The sequence below is a fragment of the Staurois parvus genome, unplaced genomic scaffold (genome assembly GCF_062004578.1).
Source record: "Staurois parvus isolate SC_StPar_1 unplaced genomic scaffold, SC_StPar_1.0 ptg000184l, whole genome shotgun sequence".
Lineage (NCBI taxonomy): Eukaryota > Metazoa > Chordata > Amphibia > Anura > Ranidae > Staurois > Staurois parvus.
The window spans coordinates 8,018,953-8,044,375 of NW_028317980.1; the positions used below are offsets into that span (position 1 = coordinate 8,018,953).

General features: G+C 45.0%; 1 protein-coding gene across 1 annotated transcript in view; it reads right to left on the reverse strand.

Annotated features, from left to right (window-relative positions):
• LOC149462171 (pyruvate dehydrogenase protein X component, mitochondrial-like) overlaps window positions 1-25,423 on the reverse strand; it is a gene marked incomplete at its 5' end in the record, with an annotated part of 87,964 nt that overhangs the window by 19,728 nt on the left and 42,813 nt on the right. Inside the window, 2 exons of the mRNA XM_089677357.1 lie at window positions 6,414-6,572; window positions 16,507-16,565. Of these exons, the coding sequence (XP_089533483.1) occupies window positions 6,414-6,572; window positions 16,507-16,565 (218 nt within the window). The remainder of the gene's footprint in view (window positions 1-6,413; window positions 6,573-16,506; window positions 16,566-25,423) is intronic.

Genomic DNA, 25,423 nt, shown 5'->3' on the forward strand with positions numbered 1-25,423 from the left:
CCAACAGGAGCGTTCTCCGATCCCAGCTCCTTTCAGAGCAGACGGGCTGTCCGTTGGAGTCACACTGTTCACTTCAAGCTGGTCATATTTTATTATATTTGCTACCTTGTCTCACCCAATAAAGATGCACCTTCATTAAAGTGCTCGATTGAGAGCATTTTCCACAGCGCCTATGAGGATCTTTGATACACTTTCATGAAAGTTTAAGTAGTTCTAAAGGCTGAAGGTTTGTTTACCGTCATAAATTCTGTGCATGAAGGTAAAAAACCTGTGTGCAGCCCCCCTTATACTTACCTGAGCCCGATCATGATCTAGCAATGTGCATGAGAGCAATGGCTTTCCCAGCTCTCACCCTCCTCATTGGCTCAGAGACAGCTGTGAAAGCTAATGACTCCTGCTACTGTCAACAACCAGTGAGGAGAAAGTGGGGAGAGGGGCTGAGCCACGCTCTGTGTGTCTTATCAAGCAGATCACTATGGGGGGCACTCAGTAGGGGAGAGGCGGCCAAGAGCTATGGCAAGGGAACTAAGAAGAGGGGGTTCAGGACTGCTCTGTGCAAACCAGGGTAGATAAAAATCAATGATTTTTTTTTAAAAATCGTATTTTTTTTATTTAAATCGGATTTTTTTGAAAAAAATGCTTTTTGAGGAAAATATATTACTATCCAAAGGTTATTCCATCATGAAATAAAGATTAGTTTTTTTAATTATGTAGAATAAGGCTGTATATGTTTAATGTTTTTGGTAAATAAATTCCATGAATCCATTCACAATGTCATGCTCTTCCAGAGGTTTTTGTAAGATTATTGGGCAGTTTCTCTGCCTACAAGATATTATCACAGATGTTTGGTTTACTTTTGCAGTTCTCAAAACTGAATTTGACTCAGCGAAGATCACATGCCTCTTCTTCACAGCAAAAATGTTATAACCTGAACAGAGTTAAGAAAAAGACCTTCATCCTAACTTCTACAAACCTATGAATACAGAATCAACCCCTTCAGTGCTAAGTTTCAAGAAGTTCAGTGAATAGAATAGAAACAATATGTTTTTGATTGTTTGGAGTGGAATAGATCTGCACAAGAAGAAAGTGAAACTAAGTGTGAGGAGGAAGGGGCTGACAGTCTAAGTTTCTTCAAATATATATATTTTGTTTAGCCAAATTAGTTACCAAACATGGATGTTTAAGCAAATCACATATGCTGGAATGTTATTGTTTCAGTTGAATAAATCTCTTTAAATTGTTATTATTAAGGTAATGAATATTTTTCTCCTTCCTAAGTACAACAGAAAAGTTGTCCAAATATGAATGATTAACCTATTAAACTGGGGATAAAAAAACTAATATGAAAAGTTGTTATTCTAAAAATCTTCATCTACTTGTATATTAAAGGTATACCAGCAAGAATGAGTCTTTATGTAGAAAACTAGGATTTAAATCAAGCCTTACTGACTAGTGATTTAAATCGTGATTTAAATCAGTTTGATTTAAATCAAATCCACCCTGGTGCAAACCCATTGCATTGAGTAGGTATGACATAATATAATATAATTTAAAAAAAAAAAAAAGAACCTTTCGTAACACTTTCAATTGTAGGTTGCCAGAAACATAAATAAAACTCAGCTATGGTGCACCGTACAGATGTGAACCAGTTCTAAGGGAAAATTCCTCTTCATTCTGGTCCTGGTGACTACCAAATAGGCAGCTGTAAAGTGGTGCTCTGGTGTCTGCAACAGTTTAAAGTGGACCTAACTTTTAGAAAAATGCGAGCAGGCAGCTCTTTATGCAGAAGAGACATTCTAGGTCTCTTCAGTAATAATTTACACTTACCTGCCAGGTTGCAGTTTTATACGTAACATATACATAGCTGCGTATGTGGATCTCAGAATGTATTCCCGTCACACTGCAACTCTGCTGGAATGACTGACACCCACGCATATGCATGGGATGACAGCATCCACCAGCCAATCAAGAGGCTAAAAACCAACACCCGGAGAGAAGATGGCAGCAGGGTGTAACCACTGCATTGTTAGAAAGGGAAAAGCGAGTATATTCGGGAGTTTAGTTCTGCTTTAAGCTGGCCAGACAGTGTACAGATTCGCTAAGTGGGTGGCCCCGTTGGCCTGATTCCACCCAACATCCCTGGATTAAAAAAAACCCAAAAATGGGCAGATAATTGTTGGCTCAACAGCAGCTGCATCAAATCACTCAGCGGGGCTGGCTGTCAATAGCCGCAGTTGGAGATTCGTACATCTGCGCTGTTAACGTGGATAGGGAAAATTAAAAAAACTAAAAATTTTTTGTTCACTCCACAGGTTGAACAAAAAAAAAAAAAAAGTGATGTGTAAGGCTTGCTTTACTGTATATAATCCTGGATGAAAAAACAGCATTTTGATGTAAAAGGCGAACAAGTGGGCCTCTGCATACCCCTTTCACATGGTGCAGATTTTGTTTTGAGCAGCAGGGGATTCACTCACAGATTCCCTGCTGATTGGATCAGAGCGGGTGAATGACACAACCATGTATGCTCAGTTAATGCTGAGCAGACACGGACAGAGCCCACTCTGCTCTATATGCAGATGGAAGTCAACAGATTCCTCTGTCTGTTTACACCCGCCTACCTTCCGATCCATTCAACCTAAAAGGAAGAGGACTAATCTCCTTCCATTTTTTGAGCAGACTGGATCAGATTGAAGGTAGTCGGGTGTAAATGGACACAAATCCGTTTACACCCACCTGTCTATAGGAATGAATGGACCTTCCCATCAGATTCGCCTGAAAAACTGACAAGTGAACTTGATCAGAACATCCATATAAAAAGGGCCTTACCAACAACCTGAAGTTCATCACCAACCTCAGCATGAGACCTCATTCTGGGATATATCTAAAGGATCACCATAGCTCAACTCACCCCCAACCATACAGACTCACCTTCCATAGTCAGGCGTGTTGTATCCAAATTCATTGACCATGAACATGCTGACAAGTGGAAAGAGTAGAGTGAGCAGAGGGTGAACTGCTGCTGCTCCTTCACTGTCCAATCACAGGCTGGGGGCAAGCAAGTAACCTACATTTTTTTGCTTAACTGCATTAAAAATCATGACACCAGCCTGGCTCTCCTGTCTGGCAGAACTATGGAAATGTCAGGGACTGGATGTAAACCCCTATTCAATCAGCGCAACACACCCTAAAATAATATGATACTGCTCTAAATTAGTGTTTCTCAACCTTTCTTCAGTCAAGGCACCCTTTAAAATTATGGACAGTCTTGAGGCACCCCATTCTAAAATGTGAAAAACGATTCTAATAGTTTTATATAACGCAGCAACATCCACACACGTAGGACTCCCAACATTAGAGACGATTTATTCTTCCAAAGCAAATACACTTCTGCACACTGGTACTGACTAGTATCCCAATGTTTCTCTTCTCCCTCAGTTTTTCTCCATCACTGAGCTAATGTGACCCCAGGACTGATGGAGAGAGGCAGGGGATGATCAAACTAGGATGCTGTGCAGGCGGCTGACAACCTCCTTATCAACTGATGATGTCATTGGTTGTCAGGACGCTGGCGGCTAGAAGATCGTAATGGTGTACTATGAAAACCCATGGCTTTCTGTAACTAAAAGGCTTGTTCTATCCACTGGCTTGTATACAAGTTTTGGGCAATTTTTGGACATTTTGCCAAGGCAGCCCTGAAGAAACCTCAAGGCACCCTGGTTGAGAAAGGCTGCTCTATATAGTTGTTGCTAAAACACTGTTAGTGACGTCACAACACCTGTACCAAAATGAATAACAAAGTGTGGCGTAACAGACTAATAGCGCATATAAAAATACATATTAAACAAGGAACTGGATGCACAGCAATTTGAATCCTTTGGCTGGTGAATCAGCTCCCATATATGTATTTCATCTGTAAATTTGCCAGCTTTAAATAATAGGTTATAATAGCAAGCCTGTACAGATCTCCACATATCTCCTATCAACTAATCAGATGCTAAAACCCAAAACTCTGATAATAAGCAGATTAACTAAACTCCTACCTAGACAGGCAGAGATATTTGTTGTCTGTTCTTGCTATGCTTTAAAGAGACCTTGTTGTGATTTTATCCATGTCACCAAAATTCTTCTCACGTGTCCATGAAAAAAGTGTTTTTCCCAATACAGAGGGAAACCTACCAGGCTAAAACCACAGCTCATTCCTCAGTAAAATTACCCTGCTGATGTTCCAGGCTTTGTTGCTGCTACTTTTGAAAATTGGGTGTTTGGTCCATCTTAGAGCACTCCGGTTCCTCTTTTTACAGTATAAAGAGGATGAAAGGATATCCATTTGCGAGGTATCCGGAAAGGAAAACACACTGAGAGCCGTTATTGCTGCCTCTGCAATAATACCTGTCATTTGGCCAGTGTGTCCTCCAGAACCTTGCAATATGTATAGGTGTCAGGAGGGGGTAGGGAGCAGTTTTAAGAGTAGTTAGGGTTGGCCCAGATTTCCACATTAATGCAAATAAGTAGACATAAAAACGCACTTTAACTGCACATGCATAGGTGTGTAAAGGCAGAGAAAGATCTGGCGCTCAGCGCATAGATACTCCACAATTCTGTAGAAGGGGAGGGGGGGGGGGGGGGAAAGAGGTTTGGGAAATTAGGATAAGGTAAATAGTATAGTTCAACATGAACTAGCAAAAAACCATGATAAGTTCTATAGGCACAAAGTGGTATATAAATAAAGCCCGTAAAGAGTCTCTGTATAATGATGTGGTTATTGGTTAATGGCTGCCATCCTATACAGCAAGGCCAACTCTGTATGCAGAAATAGAGGCGAGAAAAAATGAGGCGCCAAAAACTAAGTGCAGAACAAAGATATAATAAAGCTCATCTGTATAAGACCACTCTCCTCCATCCTGTAGGGTACCGCCGGGCAAGCCAGAGTGACAACTGGAGCCGTGGGTTCTGTTCTGTGTTCCCGAGATCTTCCTACTGACTCTACCACTTCCGGTGACGTCCATGCTGGTCATGTGACCACTTCCTGGATACAGACGCCATTGATCAGCTTCAGCTCAGCCACATACCCAGCGGAGTTCCCTCCACAACACCCACGGCTCCAGCTGTCACTTTGGCTTGCCCGGCGGTACCCTACAGGACAGAGGAGAGTGGTCTTATACAGATGAGCTTTATTATATCTTTGTTCTTGTGAGTGTTTTTATACCTATCCATTAACCTCACTAGTGGTCTGATTATGTCCGTATTTCTGTGCTCAAAGCGGTACATTTTTTTTGCATGGAAATACATATTTTTTTTTATTGTAGACCTGTAATTTTTAGGAACAACCCACTGAAATATGTCTGAACAAGAGTCTAGTAAATATCCTGAGTATGTTAAAATTTGAAACACGAAATCATAAATTATAATTTAATAAATAATCATAAAAAATAATATAATAATAAATTTAATAATATAATCAAACCAAAACACTGAAATGTGAAATATAGCTCCAAGTTCGCACATCACTGAGCAAAGTCGCAGAATCGTTTTCAGTGTCTGATGATGAATTTCCCCCACGAATCATTATCACTCAATTTTGCAAGTGGTTCTAATTTACTATCGCTGTTCTCTAGCCGGTCTAAAACCGCTTTTGACATAAAGGGACGCTTTTTGGACGCCATGGATGTTTCTCAGTTTCCAGGCAGAAAGAACAGTAAAAATGCAGTCAGGGCGCCGGACAAAGCACTCGGGACAAAATGTATGTGAAATGGTTTGATACAGGAATGTTTTACTATGTGATTTTAGTGAATGTTACTTTTTGTCATTTTCAAATTTCCCGCTGTTCCGTCCCCCGTATGTCCCGAGGTCGCAGAACCCAGAAGACAGATGCCGGCATCCGCTGGAGGACATTACAGGGGACACTGCAGGAGGGACATCGTGGGAGCGCAGGACAAGGTAAGAGAAAAACAGATCCTGGAGCAGTGTCGCATGGTAAGCCCGAGTGTAGTTTGGGGTTACCGCTTTTGGTACTGAAACTTTACCCCGAGCTACACTCGGGAATACCGCCAGGGGGGTTAAATGTGACAACAATAATCTGCACTTAGTTTTTGGCGCCTCCTTTTTTCTCTCCTCTATAGGTGTGTAAAGGCACTATGTGTCTGACAGAAAAACTGTTCTTGTTGTTCATAACAACCAGCGCCTGTTTCGAGCACAGGTACTTCTATTCATGAAGCCTATGACAAGCTGCTAAATGTTTAGTCAGTGCAATTTACACCTACTGACTAGCACTTATTTCCTCTGCAGCAAACAGAAGGATGGCGCTTTAAGCAGAAATGTTTTTTTTTTTTTTCTTCTTCTCGATGAAAATAGCTCAGACGCAGCTGTCAAGCAGCGGTGACACACTCGGGGCACGTGTCACTAATGTGTCTCACCTTTGCAGTCTCTGCAATTTCTTGAATTCCCTTGTTGCTGACTTGTCTTATTATAGGAGTGATTAGGCCTCGGTCGGTTGCCACGGCGATGGAGATGTCAATGGACTCCAACTTGCTGGGGCCTTCTCCATTCCATGTGACATTCACCTCAGGCAGTTGCTGGGGGTAGAAAGGAGGATGCCATTAGAGTGATCTGTTCAGAAGACCAGATAATTTAAGTGAGCGCAATACAAAAGCTAAAATGTGGATGCAAAGATTGTAATCTTTTGGCTTTATAATGGATATGACCATTTTTCTACATTAACAAATTACCATAAAGGCAACATTGTCATTATAGTGAATTTACAGCCCTTTTTGCAGGGTATAAACTAGTGTGCTCACTTTAATGTAACTTACCCTTATCAATGTGTGTTAATGTTTTAAAATGCTTGTTTCTTAGTACAGTTTGCAGTTATCTATACACATGGGGGCAACTCTGCTTCTCTCCTCTCATTGCAACTTTTAGTCAGATCTGTCAAGGATGAAAATCAGACCCCATCTATAAGGCTAGTTGAGCACACCTAAACACTCATTAAAGCAAATCTGTGGCAGAGCTATGGACATTCAAATATTTATGTATTCTGAATGAGCACTGGTTGAGCTTTGAAACAAATTCTCACTGACCTCTGTAGCTGCAGGCACTGTGGAGCAATTCATCCTTAAATTTCACACCAGAAGCACTGAAGTAATTCAAGTCAGGCCACTCAGAAGCCCAGCTACTTCATCTAACAGTGACTTGGCAGTTAAGAACACCCTGTCAGCCCTCACTCAACCCCCCAACTCCACTCCAGCCCCCATCCCAGACAGCAGTGGCTAAACAGCTTAACTTTCCCTGTTCATCCCCACCCAGTGGTGGCTCAGCAGCTCAGCCCACCCTGCTTCTCCTCCTAGAAGTGAATGGGAGGCTTAGCTCACCCTGTGTCCCCCTCAAAGTAGTGACTTGACAGTTCAGCTCTCCTTACTCCTCCTTTCAAGTAGTGACCTGACACCTAAGCAAACCATACTACCCAATCCCAGCAGACACTCAGACGTTCTCTTCACCCTGCTTCTCCTCCTAGAAGTGACTGGGAAGCTCAGCTCACCCAGCTTTCCCCTGCCAGAAATAACTTAGCAGCTTTGCTCCTCCTTCCTAGTAGTGACCTGGCAGCTTAGCTCACCCTGCTCTTCCCTACCAGCAGTAACTCAGTAGTCTACTGCCTTTGTAACCTCTAAAGTATAGATGGGGGGGGAAGAAAGAGAGGGGGGGAGAAAGAGAGAGGGGGGGGGGAGAAAGAGAGAGGGGGGGGGAGAAAGAGAGGGGGGGGGAAGAGAGAAAGGGGGGGGAAGAGAGAAAGGGGGGGTAGAGAGAGAAAGGGGGGGAGGGGGGAGAGGGGGGGAGAGAGAGGGGGGGAGGGGAGAGAGAGAGGGAGGGAGGGGGGAAGAGAGGGGGGGGGAGAGAGAGAGGGGGAGGGGGAGAGAGAGGGGGAGGGGGAGAGAGAGGGGGAGGGGGAGGGGGAGAGAGAGAGGGGGGAGAGAGGGGGAGAGAGAGAGGGGAGGGGGAGAGAGAGAGGGGGGGAGAGAGGGGGAGAGAGAGAGGGGAGGGGGAGAGAGAGGGGGGAGAGAGGGGGGGAAGGGGAGGGGGGAGAGAGGGGGGAGGGGGAGAGGGGGGAAGGGGAGGGGGAGAGAGGGGGGAGGGGGGAGAGAGGGGGGAGGGGAGAGAGGGGGGAGGGGGAGAGGGGGGAAGGGGAGGGGGGAGAGAGGGGAGAAGGGGAGGGGGGAGAGAGGGGGGGAAGGGGAGGGGGGAGAAGGGGAGGGGGGAGAGAGGGGGGGAAGGGGAGGGGGGAGAGAGGGGGGGAGGGGGAGAGGGGAGGAGGGGGAGAGAGAGAGGGGGGGAGAGAGAGGGAGAGAGAGGGGGGAAGGGGAGAAGGGGAGGGGGGAAGGGGAGGGGGGGAGGGGGAAGGGGAGGGGGGAGGGGGGAAGGGGAGGGGGGAGGGGGGAGGGGGGAAGGGGAGGGGGGGAGGGGGAGAGGGGGGAAGGGGAGGGGGGAGAGGGGGGAAGGGGGGGAAGAAAGAAAGGGGGGGGGAAGAAAGAAAGGGGGGGAAGAAAGAAAGGGGGGGAAGAAAGAAAGGGGGGAAGAAAGAAAGGGGGGGAAGAAAGAAAGGGGGGGAGAGAGAAAGAAAGGGGGGGAGAGGCAAAGGGGGGGAGAGGCAAAGGGGGGGAGAGGCAAAGGGGGGGAGAGGCAAAGGGGGGGAGAGGCAAAGAGGGGAGAGAGGCAAAGAGGGGGGAGAGAAGCAAAGAGGGGGGAGAGAAGCAAAGAGGGGGGAGAGAAGCAAAGAGGGGGAGAGGGAGAGAGAAGCAAAGAGGGGGACAGGGAGGCAAAGAGGGGGAGAGGGAGAGAGAGGCAAAGAGGGGGAGAGGGAGAGAGAAGCAAAGAGGGGGAGAGGGCGGGAGGGAGGGAGAGGGCAGGAGGGAGGGAGAGGGCAGGAGGGAGAGGGCAGGAGGGAGGGAGAGGGCAGGAGGGAGACAGAGGGCGGGAGGGAGAGGGCAGGAGGGAGACAGAGGGCGGGAGGGCGAGGGCGGGAGGAAGAGGGAGGGTGGGAGGGAGGGAGGAAGAGAGGCTTATAGGTCTTCACTGTGAAACTTGAGGATAATTTGATCCACAGTGTCTGCAACAACAGAGGTCACTGAGATCCACTTTCACAGCTCATTTACTATGGAAGAATATGTAAATACTTGAATGTCCAAAGTTTGGCCAGAGACTTGCTTTAAGCAAAGTGGCTAATCACAGTAGCTGATATCAGATGAGTGCTAGAGAGGGAATGTATGTGATTCAGGAGGGTTATGTCACATTTTAACAATTCCTTTACTGGTGGCAACTTCCCAGTAACAGGATCGCTATAGAGCACTTACCTACCCCCTACTGTGTCGCTCCCTTGCTGGCTGAAATTTACAAGCTGATCTCTTTTACATGCATATCTAAAGAGAAGAAAATGTTCATACTTTCCCTTTAAAGCAGCTTGTAAGTTAGACTTCCAGCGTATTATGTGGAAATTTGATTTTACAAGCACTCTGAGCAGGATGCCTTAGACACAGATCTACTTCCTCTCCTATACAAAACATGGCATATGGGTAAATCCCTGTCTGGAACGTCTGTGATACAGTAACAGGAGAGGGGACCGAGCTCTGCTTACACAAAGCCAGCGAGTGGAACAAAAGAGCAAGTCATCCGGAACTCCCCGAAGATTAACTTCTACAAACTAAAACAACGGCAGAAGGAATACATTTGTTTCCCGTAGACTGTGAAATGCCCCGTGTCAGTAAAATGAATTTTCCTATCCAGTACACACAACGGAGAAGGCGTTCTGTACTGGCAGACATGAGCAGGCTGTTAAGCTGTTGGCTGGAAGGGGGGGGGCGAAGAGGACTCAGCCGTTGCTCATACACACAGAAGTTCTGCTCAAGGAGAATCTGCTGGGATTGGGGAGCACAACATGTGCCGACTGGCGGAGATTTATTAACCACCTGTGGCCGTACATGTCCACTGCAGACATATACAACAGGGCAAAGGTGATAGTCAAGTTATGGTTATCAGTTTTCAGGCACCATAAGGCCAAAGGTTGGTGGACACATGACCATGATACCTACTATATGGCCAAGTTTGTAGACATCCCTCCAAATGTTTGAGTTAAGGTTTTTCAAGTGAAGAGAACTATTAACACTACAGCACGCAAACGACATTTTAGTCAATTGAGAACTTTCAAACTTGTAGCAACAGTTTGGGAAAAGTCCAGGGGGTGGTTTGATGAGTCTGGCATGGCCATACTGTGGCTGTACTCCATGTCCTTTGCAGTCTTATAAACAGGGCAAAGGTGACGGTCTAGTTATTATTATTATACAGTATTTATATAGCGCAAAAAGGTATTCTCAGCGCTGTACATTGTAGTGGGGGACAGAACATGAGACAATACACGAGAGGGTCAAGGGCCCTGCTCTTTCGAGTTTACAATCTAGGAGGGAGGGGATAGTGGCACAGGAGGAAGTGGCTGTGGGGGATGGAGTGGTATGAGGAGATCGGCTGTTAGGTGAGGGCGGGGTAGGCTTCCCTGAAGAGATGGGTTTTCAGGGTGCGCCTAAAGGTGAGGAGGGTAGGTGACAGTCTGATGGATTGGGGTAGTGACTTCCAGAGGATGGGGGAAGTCCTGGAGAAGTCCTGCAGTCGGGCGTGGGAGGTGGAGACCAGGGAGCTAGAAAGTAGGAGGTCTTGTGAGGAGCGAAGATTACGGGTAGGGTGGTATTTGGGTATCAGGTCGGTGAGATAGTTTGGGGCAGCGTTATGAATGGCTTTGTATGTCTGTGTTAGTAGTTTGAATTTAATGCGTTGGGCAATCGGGAGCCAATGGAGGGAATGACAGAGGGGGGTGGCAGATGCGGAGTGGTTGGTAAGGTGGATGAGTCTGGCCGCTGAGTTCAGGATAGACTGAAGCGGGGATAGTCTGCGGCGAGGCAGGCCGGTGAGAAGGGAGTTGCAGTAGTCCAGACGTGAGATAATAAGGGAGTGTACGAGTTGTTTAGTAGTGTCTGGGGTTAGGAACGAACGTATTTTGGAGATGTTGCGGAGGTGGAGCCTGCATGAGTTTGCCAACGATTGGACATGGGGTTGGATGGACAGGTTTGAGTCCAGAGTGACACCTAGGACTTTGGCTTGTGGGGTGGGACTGATGGTGGCGTTGTTGGTCATGATGGAGAGGGTGGGGGGGAGGGGGGCACGGGCTGGGGGGAAAATCAGGAGCTCGGTTTTGGAAAGGTTCAATTTGAGGAAATGGAGCGACATCCAGTCTGATATGTCGTTCAGTAGGTGGGTGATACGGGCGGAGACTGGAGGGGTGGAGAGGTAAATTAGTTATGGTTATCAAACAGTTTTCCGGCACTATAAGGCCAAAGGTTGGTGGACGCAAGACCATGACACTTAATACAACAGCATGCAAAGACATTTTGTGAGCTTTCAACCTTGTAGCAACAGGAACGTCAAAGGGGAAGTTTGACATGTCTGGCATGGATGAATGCAAGTGGCCTGCACACAGCCCTCAACTCTACTGAACAACTTATTCTTCCAGCATGACTGTGCCCCTGTGCACATTAAACACACGGTTTGATGAGTTTGGTGTGGAGAAACGTGGGTGTCCTGCACAGATCCCTGGTCTCAACCCTACTGAATACTTTACCCTTCAAAGATGACTGTGCTTCTGTACACAAAGTCAGATCCATAGATACATGGTTTGAGGAGTTTGGGGTGGAGAAGCACAAATGGCTTGCACAGACTCCTGACCCCAACCCCAGTAAACTCCTTTAGAATGAACTGGAAGGCTGACTGCAAACCAGGTCTTCTCATTCAACATGACTCCACACGTTCCTTTGCTTGAATGGGCAAAGGTTGCCACAGAACCACTTCACATTCATTGAAAACCATCCCAGAAGAGTGAAGGCGGTTATAGACACAGAGGGGGGCAATTCTGTATTATTGGATGGGTTTACAATGAGATATCAAACAAACTTGAACAGGTGGCCTCAAACTTGACCAGCAGCTAACTTCAGATGCACCGCAGAAACATATTGCATTGAAAAATGTTGACAGGTGCGCTTTAAAGGATACCACCAATCACGTGATCATTAGATAATATATTTTACAGTGAAGCAGAAAAGAAGGGGTTAAGGTGACTGATGTAATATTTACTGTAAAGTGACTCCACACAATTAGTGCTGCTGCCAATGCATCACACTTGGCCCTGTTCACACACTGCCCGCCCGTGTACAGTACGTGTTGCAATCTCTCCTATCACAGGGAGTTGGCATTGCCAAGTATAAATTCACTAATAGGTTGACTCCCAATCTGCTAGTGCCTGTGATGTGGATATTACTTACTACTTTCAGCAGGAAGAGATCACCATAGCTACAAGTCAATTTAACCCCTTGCCTACAGGGCACTTATACCCCCTTCCTGCCAATGCCAATTTCCAGCTTTCAGCGCTGTTGCACTTTGAGTGACAATTGCGCGGTCATGCAACACTGTACCCATATGAAATTTTATCATTTTTTTGTGACAGATAGAGCTTTCTTTTGGTGGTATTTAATCACCTCGGGGTTTTTTATTTTTTCTTAAACAAACCAAAAATCACTGAAAATTTTGAAAAAAAGTTTTTTCTTAGTATTTGTTATAAAATTTTCTAAATAAGTGATTTTTCTCCTTCACTGATGTGCGCTAATGAGGCTGCAGAGATGGGCACTGATAGGCTGCACTGATGGACACTGATAGGTGGCACTAATGAGGAGCCACTGATGGGCATTGACAGGCATCACTGATGGGCCCTGAAAGGCAGCATTTATATATGGCACTGATAGGTGGCACTGACTTGCCCTGTTAGATGGCACTGATAGGCAGCACTGACAGGTGGTACTGAAAGGCAGCTCAGATGGGCACTGAAATGTGGCACTGATAGGTGGCATGGATGAGCACTGAGAGCTGGCACTGATGGACACTGACAGGTGGCACTGATGGACACTGACAGGTGGCGCTGCTGGGGCTACACAGATCATCAGGGCACACTGATCATCAGTGCACTGATGATCTGTGTACATGTCCCCTCCGAGGAATGCAGATTACCGGCTCTCCTCTCGAGCTGTCAGCGTGACAGTTCGCGGGGAGAGAAATACCGATAACAGGCATTTCCCTGTTTACATGTGATCAGCTGTGTCCAATCACAGCTGATCACATGACCGAGCCGACATCTTCGGCACTTTCCGTGGATCCGAGGGACACAGCGCACCGCCGATCACTATGCTGCGTGCTCCGGGAGCTGCGCATGCGTGGTTAGAATGGGAGGACGTCGTATGACGTCCTCCCAGAATGAGAGAACCATCTTGCGTCCGTCATATTACTATATGGCGGGCAGAAGGCGGTTAAAGGAAACCTGCACTGACAAAATATGAAGTCTGCCATAATGAACCCCTACTGAAAATGCCTGGCTGCCATGCAGAATCCAATGAATGTAATGTCTTCTGGTGCACAGACTAAAAGCAAGTATGTAGACACAACAGCTGTGCTGCGGTAACCCAACACCCAACAGCACATTTCATGAGTGCTGGTGAACTGCATCATAAATGGCATCTCAATGCACCCTAAATGTGTTGTGGTATGCTGCTTTGCAAAAAAAAAGAAGGAGCATGCAACTTTTTTGGCACATCGGGCAGCCAGGTGACTAGTTTCCTTAATGGCAGCTAAGGGTAGCTTCATACTTCTCTCAATATGGGGTTCCTTTAAAGTAGGTGGATACTGCATAAAGCACCCCTCCTACCTTATATACAGGGCCACCTTCACACATTACAGCAGGCATGCTGTGCGTTAAAGCACCACAAAGATGTACATAGGCCCTCAAGAAATCACTGCTTAGTTTTTGATTTAAACTAAAATCCAGGCAAATATAACAGACACAAATGCTTTAGGCTGTGTATTCATTAATACATCCTTAAAGGATAAGTTCACCTTTTGGAACATGTTACAAGTTCCTCCCGTTTTTAGGGTAGAACATGTAACATGTTCCAGCATTGGCAGCCTCTCCCCCTGATCCCTCCCACCCTGTGACAGCAGGCTGGGGATCCTATCCCCGAACCCGCTGTCACCATTTGAAAATAACGCAACCATGCGGGGCTCATCGTCATTTATTCAGTTTCCTGTGAATGAATGTCTACAACTACCATCAGCCACTGCGGTGGACAGCTTGTAGTTCTCAATGAACTGCGAGGGAGCTGGTGAGTGCTCTTGTGCGCCATTGATTCTTCCTGTTCTCAAATAACTGCCTACCCATACGAGGTATGGGCAGACAGCTATCCTGAGACTGCACTTGGATCTGATGATCGTGGGTGCAATGCTCCGGAGGCTCCTTAGAAAAAATGTGCATTTATTTATTTTTTTTTTTTTTTTTAAAGGTGAACTTACCCTTTAAATGTATTTTTTCAAATACAAGCAGTGCAAATACCTGAATTTGATATCAGTCTTGTGCAGAAATCAAATTAGGAGAGAGAGAAGCAGAACAAGGAGTGATACGTTGTGCTGCAGTAAAAAGGGGCACATGCGGACAGGAGGAGATTGCAGAGTGAGCGAGATAAGCTCACCAGGCTACTGCTTTCTCTTTCACTATCCAGTCGAGGGCTGGAAGAGACGAGATCTAGATGTATCATTTAACTGCAGTAGAGAAATATCAGTTCTCCTGCCCTATTAGACAGAATTGTGCCATGTGCTGTGTGAAATACAAATTCTTTAGCAGATAAAAAAGCTCCCATATATGCACTTCACCTGTGTATTCAGGTGTTTGCCTGGAGATCAGCTTTAACATTTTCTTCCTTTTTTTTTGCTCCCCTAAATAACCTGTACTTGGGAGAAATATAGTTATCTACTAAAATGCTAACTGCCTGGCCGCCCGTGGCTTTGATACTATAAAATTAGCCTTTGCAGTTGGGCTGTGCCTGCACTGCAAGTGTTAATTGCTAATTTTGTCTAGTAAAGAGGAGAAACCCTTTGATTACCTGATCTTCTCATCCAGCCTACTATCTGAATGTGGAATGCCCCTTGGCATATTCATGACTATGGACCTTGATGACGTTAGGACCCTACCACTGCTGGGGTGTGGGGGTGAAGCCACTGTGGGGACCATGTAAACAACCTTTTATTCTTTCTCTAAGCGAGCAATTAATATTTATTTCCCCAGACCTGGGCTTTACGTCACTGAGCCAGAACTAGCAAATGGCTGGTTAAATCAAAAGGAGAAAAAAAAAAAGTCTTTTAAGGCCCCTCTTAGTGGGTCTGACTGAAAAAAGAACCTCTGCTGTGGTTAAGCTCCCGTGGGCAATTTTTCAGTACTTCATCGCAAGACCAGCACTGAAGACAGCTACAGTTCTTTCATTAATAGTGCACCTTTAATCATGTATATATTTTGTGCAGCGGGGGGGTTAGGTTAGGACAAATTTCATTTTTTTTATTTATTTAGTTTTTTCACTTCCTGTATATATATATATATATATAGTTAGAGCATATTCATACAATGTATTTTTGTTCTGAAACTGCAAAGGAACGTGCAAAGGCAGGTATGCTGAACAAGAAAGTTTCAGGCATCCAAACACTTCATCGGGTTCATAAGTTCTGTGTAGGACTTACCAGGAGGAAGGGGGTGGGGGTGGGGGTGGGGATAGGATGGGATGGGGGGGGGAAATAGTACTTAAGGCAACGAAGGCCACTTTTGGGGTTCATTCAAACGAGTGATCATACCCAGCCTTCTATCTGAACCGCCGTCTGCTGCATGTGAATCTACCTTGGAGCTGCATGCAGGCAGCTCACAGGAGTGGCTGCAAATACAGCGGCTGCACGGACAAAGTCACATGTCAAAATCAGGCATGTGAGCAGAAGCACAGGACCGAACACACAGGGGTTGATTTACAAAAGGCAAATATACTGAGCACTGCAAGCGAAGTTGCTCTAGATCTGAGGGGAAGCTCTGCTGATTTTTAGCATCCAATCATGTGTAAGAAAAATGCTGTTTTTATTTCCCTGCATGTGTTTAGGTATGTTTTGCAAAGTGAAGGTTTACCTCATTTACTAAGCTCTGGAGCAACTGTACTTGCAGTGCACAGTATATTTGCCTTTAGTAAATCAACCCCATAATGTCTGCTTTTGGATCCGTCCACCAGATCCTGCTAGAATGTTAGACTTTCATGCAGCTGCAGCGTCTGCATTCACTTCTATGGGCTGCCTGCATGCAGCTCTGAGGTGGATTCACACACAGCAGATAGTGGCTCAAAGCAGAGGACGGGTCTGATGACCATCTGAATGAGCCCTTAGGTCCCGATTCTTTTCCTTTTAATGTGGATTACTGCAAAATGAGGTAACGCACAGTATTTGGCAAGCAAGTGGGGTGATAATATATACTAGGCCAGAGAGTGAATGATATGAAATGTTCAGGTGTATTTAGGATGACAGGTAGGAGAAATACATGTCTGATAATCAGCTAATGACATGTTAGAAACTTACTTTGAGGGTTGAAGCTGTGGCTTTGATGATAAAATCATTTACGGAGACTTTTATATTATCTGCAAAAAAAGAGAAAAACAAAAAATGTATCAATCAACCTCTACCGCCATCATTTTAAAGTGTCTTTATTGAAATGATTAGAATCATGTGGCACCTGTTAACTTAATGCTTTCAGAGCCATGTGTTCTGTTCGCTTACCCCCGGTTCACATATATGTGGCCGTGTGGGTCTTGTTTTGCGTGGGCACGAGAGCCAATTCATTTGAATGGACTCCTGTGCCCCGGGACACGCAGGGAAAAAGTCCCTGCACTTCTTCTGAAACCGCAGCCCACACGGGAACCTCGGTTCCCAGTACGGATGTGATTTCCAGTGCGGGCGGCATGCCATTAGAACTGTCGCCCACCTGCGGTTCCGCATTCTTCTGTGCGGGTGGTGCAGTTGCATGGATTTTTGTGCGGATCTGCAGCAGCACCACCCGTACAGATGTGAACCTAGCCTTACCCTTATTAGCCGCTGCAATGGCAGTCTATGGGGGCCACCAATTGAGGCAAAGAATTTCATTAAAAAATAGCAAGGACTGGAAATGGAGACTGCACAAAACTTAAGAACTGAACTAATTAGCACCCATGCCATCCCAGAACCATTTTGGGGGACTTGGATCTTTGATAGGACAGCCCAGAGGCAAGTATAATTAATGCATCACCCTTACTTCCCACTGCACTTGCAAGTTCTATTTCCTGGGGAAATCCTTTCAGGCTGAACTCCAGCCAGAAACAAAAGACTCAAATCAATGCAGCTCCATAAATATTTAGTTGAAGTCAAAGAAGCACAAGTGCCTGAATTGGACTTGATGTCAGCTTTTTACCATCGCTGAGCAGCAAAGCTCAAAAAGAGGCAGAAGCAGCACAAGGAGCTGATCAGTTGTGCAGCAGCACAAGGAACATATTGCTGATAGGAGGAGAGAGCAAAGGGATGAGGGATAATTGATAAAGTCTGCTAACTGAAATGAGATCATATTTGGGTGACCTTTATGTGACGTAGAAAAATGGTAAAGATCAACGTGAACATACGAAGTTTACTTTAGCAAAGCTCCTCTACCCTTTCAACGCCACACTGTTGTGCATGCAAGGGAAAAAAACTGCTTAACCCCTTGCCCTTCTAAGGATTTACCCCATTTTTTGCGTTATGGCGCTGCGTTAATTTAACTGACAATTGCGTAGTCATGCAACGCTGCACCCAAATTAAATTTACGTCCTTTTTTCCCACAAATTGAGCTTTCTTTAGGTGGCATTTGATCGCTTGTGCATTTTTAATTTTTTGCGCTATAAGCAAAAAAAAAAAGACCGAAAATTGAGAAAAAAAATATATTTTGGACTTTTTGATATTAAACATGTCCTAAAAAATTTTTAAAAAAATCAAATTTCATCATAAATTTAGGCCAAAATGTATTTTGCTCCATGTCTTTGCTAAAAATACCCAATACGTGTAAATGAATTGGTTTACGTGAAAGTTATAGCATTTACAAATGGCGGTATAGATAATGGTATTTTTTTCTTTTCTACTAGTAATGGTGGCAATCAGCGACTTTTAGCAGGACTGCGGTGGACATTCTGAACCAACTTGGTGTCAATGACACCCCAGTGACACCAATACAGTGATCAGTGCTAAAAAAAAAAAAAAAAAAAAAAAAAAAAAAGAAAAAGCACTGCACTGTACTAATGACACTGGGCAGGAAGGGGTTAATGTGAGAGGCGATCAAAGGGGTTAACTGTGTGCTGGGAGTGTTTTACTAGGGGGTGTGTGTTCTTCACTGTAAGCACACTGATTGGGATGGCAGTGTGCTTGAGCTGACAGGCAGGGAAGGATGTCAATTACCGGCTGGGACCCGGTGATTGACATCCGCGGTCGCAAATGGCAGCACGGGTAGAGCGCACGTGCCCCCTACCCGGAAATGCAGAATGACGTATATACACACACACGTGTTTCTGTGCACAGGTGCCACCCTGTAGCAGTATATCTGCTATAGGGTGGCCCTTAAGCGTTTAAATAGATAACGTGACATGAAGATAAGCTTGAGTCAGGTTGGTGACATTTTCAGTTAGTGATCAACTCAAAGAACAATAATAAAATGGGACTTTTTAGGTGCCAAACTTTACAACACAAATATATGTATTACATAAAAATCACTTTTTTTACATATGATTTTATGTAAAAATCAGACATTGTTAAAATCAATGAAACTGGATAAACACAATACATTTGTACCCCAAAACAAACGCATCTACCAGGAAGTGCAGAATCACGTTTATGCAGCCATGGCCAAACGTTTTAATTATTATTATTATACAGTATTTATAAAGCGCCAATAGTTCGCTCAGCGCTGTACATTACAAAGGGGGACAGAACATGTGACAGAACAACAACAATACAATGCAAAACATGAGGGGATTGAGGGCCCTGCTCTTTCGAGCTTACAATCTAGGAGAATGACACAAATAATAATTTTCACAAAGTCTGCTGCCTCAGTTTTTATGATGACAATTTACATATACCCCAGAATGTTATGGAGATTGATCAGATGATTTGAAATCAATTGCAAAGTCCCTCTTTATCACGAAAATGAACTTAATTAAAAAAAAAATAATTTATTTCCACTGCATTTCAGTGCTGCCACAAAGGACACAGGTGTCAGTGTTGATGAGGACAAGGCTGGAGATCACTCTGTCATGCTGACTGAATTAGAACGACAGACTGGAAGCTTTAAAAAGCCAGTGGCACTCAAAATCATTGTTCTTCCTCTGTTAACCATGGTTACCTGCAAGGAAACATGCAATCATCACTGCTTTGCACACAAAGGGATTCAGAGGCAAGAATATTGCCGCTACTAAGATTGCACCTAAATCAACCATTTATTAGATCATCAAGAACTTCAAGGAGAGAGGTTCAATTGTTGTGAAAAAATTTCAGGGCGGCCACAAAAGTCCAACAAGTGCCCAAACTGTCTTCAAATGTTGATTCAGCTGCAGGATCGGGGCACCACCAGTGAAGAGCTTGATCAGCAATTGCAGCAGGCAGGTGTGAGTGCATTGGCATGCAAATGGAGGTGAAGGCGTTTGGAGGATGGCCTGGTGTCAAGAAGGGCAGCAAAGAAGCCACTTCTCTCCATGAAAAACATCCGGGGCAGACTGATTTTCTGCAAAAGGTACAGGGATTGGACTACTGAGGACTGGAGTAAAGTCATTTTCTCCGATGAATCCCCTTTCTGATTGTTTGGGGCATCTGGAAAAAACCTTGATGAGCGCTACCATCAGTCCTGTGTCATGCCGACAGTAAAGCATCCTGAGATCATTCATGTGTGGGGATGCTTCTCAGCCAAGGGGGTGGGCTCACTCACAATTCTGCCCAAGAACAGAGCCATGAATAAAGAAAGGTCCAAAAACATCCTTCGAAAGCAACTTCCCCCAACCATCCAAGAACAGTTTGGTGATGAACAATGACTTTTCCAGCATGATGGAGCACCTTGCCATAAGGCAAAAATAATAACTAAGTGACTTGGGGAACAAAATATCGAAATGTTGGGTCCATGGACAGGAATCTTCCCAGACTTTAATCCCATTGAGAACATGTGGTCAATTCTGAAGAGGCGGGTAAACGAAAAAAAAAAAAAAAACCTCTACAATTTGACAAACTCCAAGCATTGGGTATGCAAGAATTGGCTGCCATCAGTCAGGATGTGGCCAAGAAATTGACTGACAGCATGCCAGGGCAAATTGTAGAGATCTTGAAAAAGAAGGGTCAACAATGCAAATATTGACTCTCTGCATTAACTTCATGTCATTGTCAATAAAAGCCTTTGACACTTATGAAATGCTTGTAATTATACTTCAGTATCCCATAGAAACATCTGACAAAAAGATCTAAAAACACTGAAGCAGCAGACTTTGTGCAAATGTATATTTGTGTTATTCTCAAAACGTTTGGCCACGGCTGTGCACATGATTCTGCACAGCGCGGCCACCCTGTAGCTGTATATATGCTATGGAGTGGACAGCAATTAGTTAATTTGAGTGGGATCAAAGTTCATTGGAACTGGACAACATGGTAGCAGACGTTCTAACAGGGTAACATGGGAAATGAGACTGATCATTACATATCCAGTATATACAGTGTATATACACAACATACTGTATATGCCATGGCCTCACCCACCAATGCTGACATGCCTTGGATGAAGGTCGAAAACCAGTCCACTCAACATTTTACTGTCTGTGCTTATTGCTGCACGGTACACATCTGTGCGCTTACCATTAACCCTTTCCTTGCCAGAGACTGCCGTCCCCCCCCCACAGACGTTAAATGCACATTACACTATATTTGCATTTCTATTTATCACATCTATATTCTCAGTATAAAATTCTCCAATTAGTTTTAGTGCACAAACACAATATACTACCCCAGTGGTCGGCAAGCCGCGGCTCGCGAGCCACATGCGGCTCTTTACACGCTTTAATGCGGCTCTTGTGTGCCGGGCGCCCGCTCCCCTCCCTCCTCTCGGGCGGCAGGGACTCTGCAGCGTGATCCAAAAAAAAAACAGCCAGGGCAGCGCGCTCAAATGCAATGATTGGCCAGTCTCGCTGCCACTCACATCCTGATAGCCAGTGATTGGCTGTCAGGATGTGTGTAGGCGGGGCAGCGTGACAAACGTGAGAGGAGCTAGGCTCCTCTCACAGTCCTCCCTGAAGACCGGAACGGCGCGGGAACACAGCGAGAGGAACGCGCGGAGCAAAGGTAAGTGAATTGACACAGGGGGGACTTGGCTTACTACTTGCTACTTACTTACTACTACTATATGAGGGATGAATTAATATGGGGGATGAATTACTATAGGGGGGATGAATTACTATAGGGGGGATGAATTACTATATGGGGGATGAATTACTATATGGGGGATGAATTACTATATGGGGGATGAATTACTATATGGGGGATGAATTACTATGGGGGATGAATTACTATATGGGGGATGAATTACTATATGGGGGATGAATTACTATGGGGGATGAATTACTATAAAAACTTATTGAAACTAAAAACAGTGTACCATCCTATGTATTTTCAGTTTTAAAAATGTGGCTCTCAAAATAAATTTCAATCGTGGTTTTGGCGAGATTTGGCTCAGTTGGAAAAAAAAGGTTGCCCACCACTGTACTACCCAATTTATTTTGTTAAAATTCTTTTGCACTCCAGTTTCACTGCTCACAGTGCGCATTGGAAGCCACAGCAAGTCAGACAGAGCCCACCTCATTTCTGGGCTGGAGGATGCCCATCATTTAGCGCTCTCCTCCCCAGCCTGAATGTCCCTTGCCCACGCCTTTCATTTATTGCATTTCCGTTCTCTCAATCATGCAGGCTCAGTATTCAATGTGGCCATTACAAGCTGGTCTAAAATGTAAATACAGCCTGCCTAAAAACACCGCCTCCTATAGGCTGAAATCCACTCATAAAAGGCATTTAACATTTCCACAACTCCTCCCAAGATCCAGTTCACTGCTTGCATCAGGCCTGATGGCTCTTCGGAGGAGTACTGAGGCAGGGTGCAGTGATGCTTCCAGTACCCTGCCAGCCATGACCTCTCTGCATTGCATAGAGAAGCACAAGACCAAAAAATTACACCGAGGATAAAGGATATGTAATGAAAACGGAAACGTTTTATTCTAAAAACACTTTAGTATGTTGATGCTAACAAAGGAAAGGAAAAATAAAGCAGATTTAGGATACTTTCACACTGATTCACGGCAAAAACACATATGCATTTTTGCCAAATTTTTACCGCATTTACAGTGTTTTTTTTTTTTCTTAAAGGACACATGGCACTGTGTGGACACCTCTGGGATGCGGTGAATAGAAAACCCACTTTGCCCTGGATCAGCGCCATGATTTGCCAGAGTGTTAATGGGACGGTCACCAGCACCAAACAACCAATGATGGTCTAAGGCAGGACGCATGGTGTCATTCATTGTTATGGCGTTAGCAGCTAGCCTGCCCGCAAAGCAAGATGCTGATCCACATAGGCCCACCCACAGTAATTAGAAGAGAACAAAACCCATATGCTCCACCAAAAAGGTATGGTCTAATTTAATTGGGGGGGGGGGGACTTTGAGATTGGGGGGCTCTGTGATGAGGAGCTCAGTAACCAGTGGAGGACTCTGATGTGTTAGGGGGATTCTATCATAGGGGTACTCTAATATGATGGGGAGATGTTTAGGGGAGATTATGATATGATGGAGGGCCCTCTGATGTAATAGGGGACTCGATGTGTTGGAGGGGACTTGGTGTGAAGCTAATTTCATCAAGACAGTTGTGTGCGTCATCTCAGGTTCAGGTTTCTCATTGATCAGTAACATTTATGTTTTTTAGGTTTTAAGACTTGGTGCTTCAAGATTTTGCATCCTTTTAAAGGGTTCCGTGACTAAAAAAAAATGTTGATAAATGTTGTGCTACAGCACCCTGTATTACAGACAACTTCCATTTTACTTTTAAATAAAACCCTTTTTTTCACATATTTTCATAGTTTTGATAGATCTTAGTTCTGATGATCTCTTGCAGCCTCCTCCTGTCTACATTCACTCCAGAGGTGGCTTTAGAGTATTTCTCAGGGTGGATTTCCTGATGGTAGACCATGTCTACATAATATTTATTTTTTTAAAGGCTCGCTGTAGCCACCACCAAAAGCCCAAGTGACAGGGCGATGACACAGTAGAACAAACGGGAGACCGGCAAGAGTGTGCTCACCCCTGAACTGTCTGCACAAGGACGGGATCACCAGCAATTTTTACTGAAAGCGGAAAATGAAAAGTAAAAAAAAGCTGAAAATTCCCTGCAAGAGTAGAGGTACTATACTCACCTCTCCAGCGACCCATATCTCCTACCATCATTCTGTTTCAGCTCTGCAGCCTCTCCCAATCTCCTTAGAATTCAAAACCTCCAGAAATGTTGGATGCTGTGGATCCTTCTTCTGTCCTCTACATCCTTATGGTGTCCTGTTGTAATGTAGGGGTCAGGGGAAAGAACTACAGGGTACGGTGGGGAAAACAGGCATCTGACACTCCCCAAAGAGTTGAATGCTGAAGAGACTGGTGGAGGCTATAGCACTAGAAGAAAGGAAGATGGGAGATGCAAGCCACTGGAAAAGTGAGTGCACTAACTCTGGGCTTTCCAAGAACATTCAACCTGACTTAAAGTGGTTGTAAACCTCAGACATGAAGTATGAACAAAGCACATTCCTCCAACGTGTGTACTTGTCTCAATCCAGAATACTAAGTGTCATTGCTGTCTTCTATTTCCTTCCTCTGCTATAAGCATGAGTTGCTTCTGAGGTTTAGAGACACCAAGAGAAAAATGGTGACAGGGGAGGGACTTCCAGCAGACTGACAGCCTCATCTCTGTTCGTGTGTGCTGTGTGGAGGGGGTGTGTGTCCCTTTCCTCCAATCAACATTCAGAGTTCTCCTCACTGATGTAATTTCAGCTCCTTGCCCCCTTCTCTTCAGGCTCCCGCTTGCAGTCTCAGCCAATGAGGAGGCAGAGACCCGGGACAGCCGAGGCTGTTGTGCACATCGATGGATCGCGTTGGGGCTCAGGTAAGTAGAATGCATGAAGATAAAAAACCTTGAGCCTTTACAACCGATTTAAGTCAAATTCAGGTGCTTACAACGCTAGCATTTAAGAAAAAATGCATTTAGTGACGTCTAATTGATTACAGGACTGCATTTGTTTCTGTCCTTTCCATCAGCTTTAAATGACAGATACGCTTTGTCATACAGATTTACACGGTTTCCCCCACAGAGGTGTGATGCAAAAAGGAGAGAATTAATACACACAGAGATCTGCCAAGCAAACAAGAAGGCAGCTCCAGGTGCCTGGTAACAATAAGGCGGATAAGCCTGTAATCTCTGTGGAAGAGGACACTGACTTGCTGTTACACAATTCTGATTTAATAATCCATCTCAGAGTCCCCTGTGCTGCGCGCATGCTGCCCTCGCTGGAACCCTTCACCAGGAAACCACAGCTGCCAGCAGCAGACTGTGGGAAACGTGCTTTATTTAGTAGCTGTCAAGCCGAGGCAGTGACCTGTTAGGGATCGCTGATAAATTACCAGAGCGGCCTCAGTAAAAGTAGTCAGGTTTTCTAGGCTCTGCCTTCACAAACAACTCAAGTTAGGGAAGGCGCAATCGTCTGTAGTTATGCATTTCCTGCGCTGCAGAGCCAAAATGCAAAAAAAAAAAAAAAAAAAAAGCATTGCTGTGTTCGCATTGGAACTGCGTGATGTGTATACATCCATGCAGTCTGGATTGAAGGATGTACCATGGGGTTGATCGGGTCTGCTATTGTGTACATACGGTCTTGATCTAAATAATAGAGAAAATTAAAGCTATAGGGGCTATGCTGCTTATATCGCACAATGAATGAGCCTCATGTAATATGCACATCCTCATTAACCTCCTGCCCACCATTCACAGAAAATTTATTGCGAGCGGGCAGCACTTGCAGGCTTGGAAACGTATATGTACATTGCCGGGCTTGCTTGCCGACCCGTGCTGTGGTTGGACTCAACATGAGTTTGGCAGCTGATTTCAGCCAATGATTTGGGCTGAAACCTGCTGATCGGCTGGGTCCAATCACATACAGAGTCTGTGTTTACAAACCGCAATCTGGCTGTTTCTTCTCCCTGAAAAGAGGGGAAAAAACAGCCAGATTAGTAAGTAAAAGCAGCGCACATTACATATATTGTTAGGCACACAGTTAACTCCTTGATTGCCCCTTGATGTCAACACCTTCCCAGCTACTGTCATTAGTAGTGTTAGTCTGCCGTATTATCACTGATCACTGCATTCATATCACTAGAGACATCAGTGGCAG